This window comes from Glandiceps talaboti, chromosome 11, assembly GCF_964340395.1.
Source record: "Glandiceps talaboti chromosome 11, keGlaTala1.1, whole genome shotgun sequence".
In the NCBI taxonomy this organism is placed as follows: domain Eukaryota; kingdom Metazoa; phylum Hemichordata; class Enteropneusta; family Spengelidae; genus Glandiceps; species Glandiceps talaboti.
Genome location: NC_135559.1, coordinates 7,818,759 through 7,821,258, shown reverse-complemented (window position 1 = coordinate 7,821,258; position 2,500 = coordinate 7,818,759). Strand labels below are relative to the sequence as shown.

Below are 2,500 nucleotides of genomic sequence, written 5' to 3'. Positions count from 1 at the left end.
ATGAGCATTATTAATCATTATTATAATTACTTGCACACATCACTGCATATATGTTTTGCGTTCTTCGTCTGTGGCTTGTTGTTTACAAAACAACAGCTCGCTCAAAATGAACACCCAGTTGTGGTAAAGATTTCACTTTGTCTAGAGAGTGATCTTATTTTTGTACATATCACATCGTACATTCAAACTTTGTGATATATTTATATGAGTAACAATAGCTGTGACGTTAAAAGTCTGTTGTGTCTTCTCCAATAGTTAGGTTGTCAATTCACAGTGACAGAAAATAGTTAAAATATTTCCAGGATATGACGTTTAATTCCAAAGATTGCAATTCTGTACAAGATAACACTCTCCATGAACGATACTTTTTGATAATTAATCTCGACTTTTTTACAGTACGTAATTGTATAAGAATAAAGACACAATGATGGAGATCAAATTGAAATTGGTGTTTGCGTTCCTGTGTGCTTTGTCTTACACATCAGCTATGAACAACTGGCCTTGTAATGGATATAGTGAAGTGAGTGCTATTATATCTTAACTTGTGGTTAAATCATGAATTCGGATTTAATTTTAAGCTTCATGTCCTGCGTCCAGCAATGTTTTCTATTTGATCTTATTTTCTGAAACCGGTTTTCTGATTATTTTGATATATTTCATGTATATTTCCATTAGTAGGCTAATCAGATTTTTCATGTTAAGATTATGTGTCATTGTCTATTTTCAGCAACTTTATTTCATATTTTTTTGGTCAAAATTGATATTTTCGACTGATTGCTTTCATATTTGGTGTGCGTGTGCCTTGGGGGTCTATTTAGATTTTGAATGTCACGCTCATACAAATCGTTTTCTATTTTTAGCACATTTTTTCAGGTATTTAATGTCACGTGACTTTAGGGGCCCGGAGTGTATTCAGATTTGTTCATGCCAAATCGGTAGATGGAATAATTTTCTGTATTTGGCAGATTATTTGGTAATTTGTTGCCAAGTACACCCCATTGGCTTAAAAACTCATTTCTACCATGATGAACGACAACTATAGTAGTATAGAGTAGCAAATCTTGATCAGGACTGTCCTTAAGGCAAGTGGAGTAAAAAAAGTACAAATCGTGGTACAAAATGCGATCATGTTTAAATATGTTATTCATCTTTTCTTTTCAACAAACACTATAGACATATCAAGGTATGTAGAGCATGTAACGTAACGAGAGAGAGAGAGAGAGAGAGAGAGAGAGAGAGAGAGAGAGAGAGAGAGAGAGAGAGAGAGAGAGAGAGAGAGAGAGAGAGAGAGAGAGACAGACAGAGAGAGAGACAGAGAGAGAGAGGGAGAGAGAGAGAGACAGAGAGAGACAGAGTGAGAGGGGGGGGAGACAGACAGTCAGACAGACAGACAGAGAGGCAGATACAGACAGAGAGGCAGATAGAAAGACAGAGAGACAGACAGTGAGACAGACAGACAGACAGGCAGGCAGAGAGGCAAACAGAGAGACAGAGAGTCAGACAGTCAGTGTCTGTTTGTTAAAATAAATGACGTTTAATCTGCAAATTTTATACGATTTATTCTATTTTTAAATTTGTTATGATTACATCGTTGGTACTTTCTGAAAACGTTTCACCATCTACTAATAAAACCCTGACCACAGATATCACTTTCTCATCGATATCAATGCAGTGCATAACTCGTATCGTGGAAGTCGATATTCAGATAGTGAAAGCGTTCATGGTAATATAAAATAGGCAAAGGCAATAGAAGAACTGGCGACTGTATCAAAACTTATCAACATTTTTGAAAATTTCATTAACTCTTCTTCCGAAGGTTTGAATGATGATTGCCATGATCGGATGAGAAGTTTTTATTTATATCTTCGGATATTGTATTCCAGAGAGAGTATTGTGGGAAATGATAGTTATTGATATTGTCTTGTCTTTTTCCTTTAATATAGGGTCCTGCAAATTAAAATTGGATCCTGGATGTGACTGTGTTATCTACCACTTCTACTGCGAACAAGTCGAAAACTGTCGTCCTTACTGCTATAATGCCAATGCTATGTGTAACTATTTTCATCACGGCCTAGCTATCCTGGATACACAACAAAAAGACCAGGCTGTCGTATCATACATCCAAAGTAAAGGATGGGATGAAAACTCGTGCATTCCGCACTTCGGCTTCTGGATTGGTCTGAACGATTTGAAGGTAGAGGACCACTTTGTATGGTCATATCAAAATGTCCGCCAGGGTCTTTGCGAGGAAGACTACGAACACTGGGCACCGGGCGAACCGAATAACAACCCAAAAAGAGATCCAAATGGGCAAGACTGTGTTCAGTTATGGTAAGTAATTATACAAGGATAACGTTGTAAATATACGTAAAATTATCATACGGTAAAGTTTATTAATAATGAGTTTAAAATGGCATTAGTCCACTTTGGGATTTTTAGAATTAAAGTCTCTTTATCTTCAAATGTTTTGAGTTTGTTATTGACTTCGAGTTTTGTAAGG

The 2,500-nt window shown here is 36.4% G+C and overlaps 1 protein-coding gene across 1 annotated transcript in view; it reads left to right on the top strand.

The window, feature by feature from the left end:
• The first annotated feature begins 424 nt into the window (after positions 1-424).
• LOC144442749 (L-selectin-like) overlaps positions 425-2,500 on the top strand; it is a 3,054-nt gene continuing 978 nt past the window's right edge. Inside the window, exons 1-3 of the mRNA XM_078132123.1 lie at positions 425-520; positions 1,174-1,183; positions 1,944-2,331. Of these exons, the coding sequence (XP_077988249.1) occupies positions 425-520; positions 1,174-1,183; positions 1,944-2,331 (494 nt within the window). The remainder of the gene's footprint in view (positions 521-1,173; positions 1,184-1,943; positions 2,332-2,500) is intronic.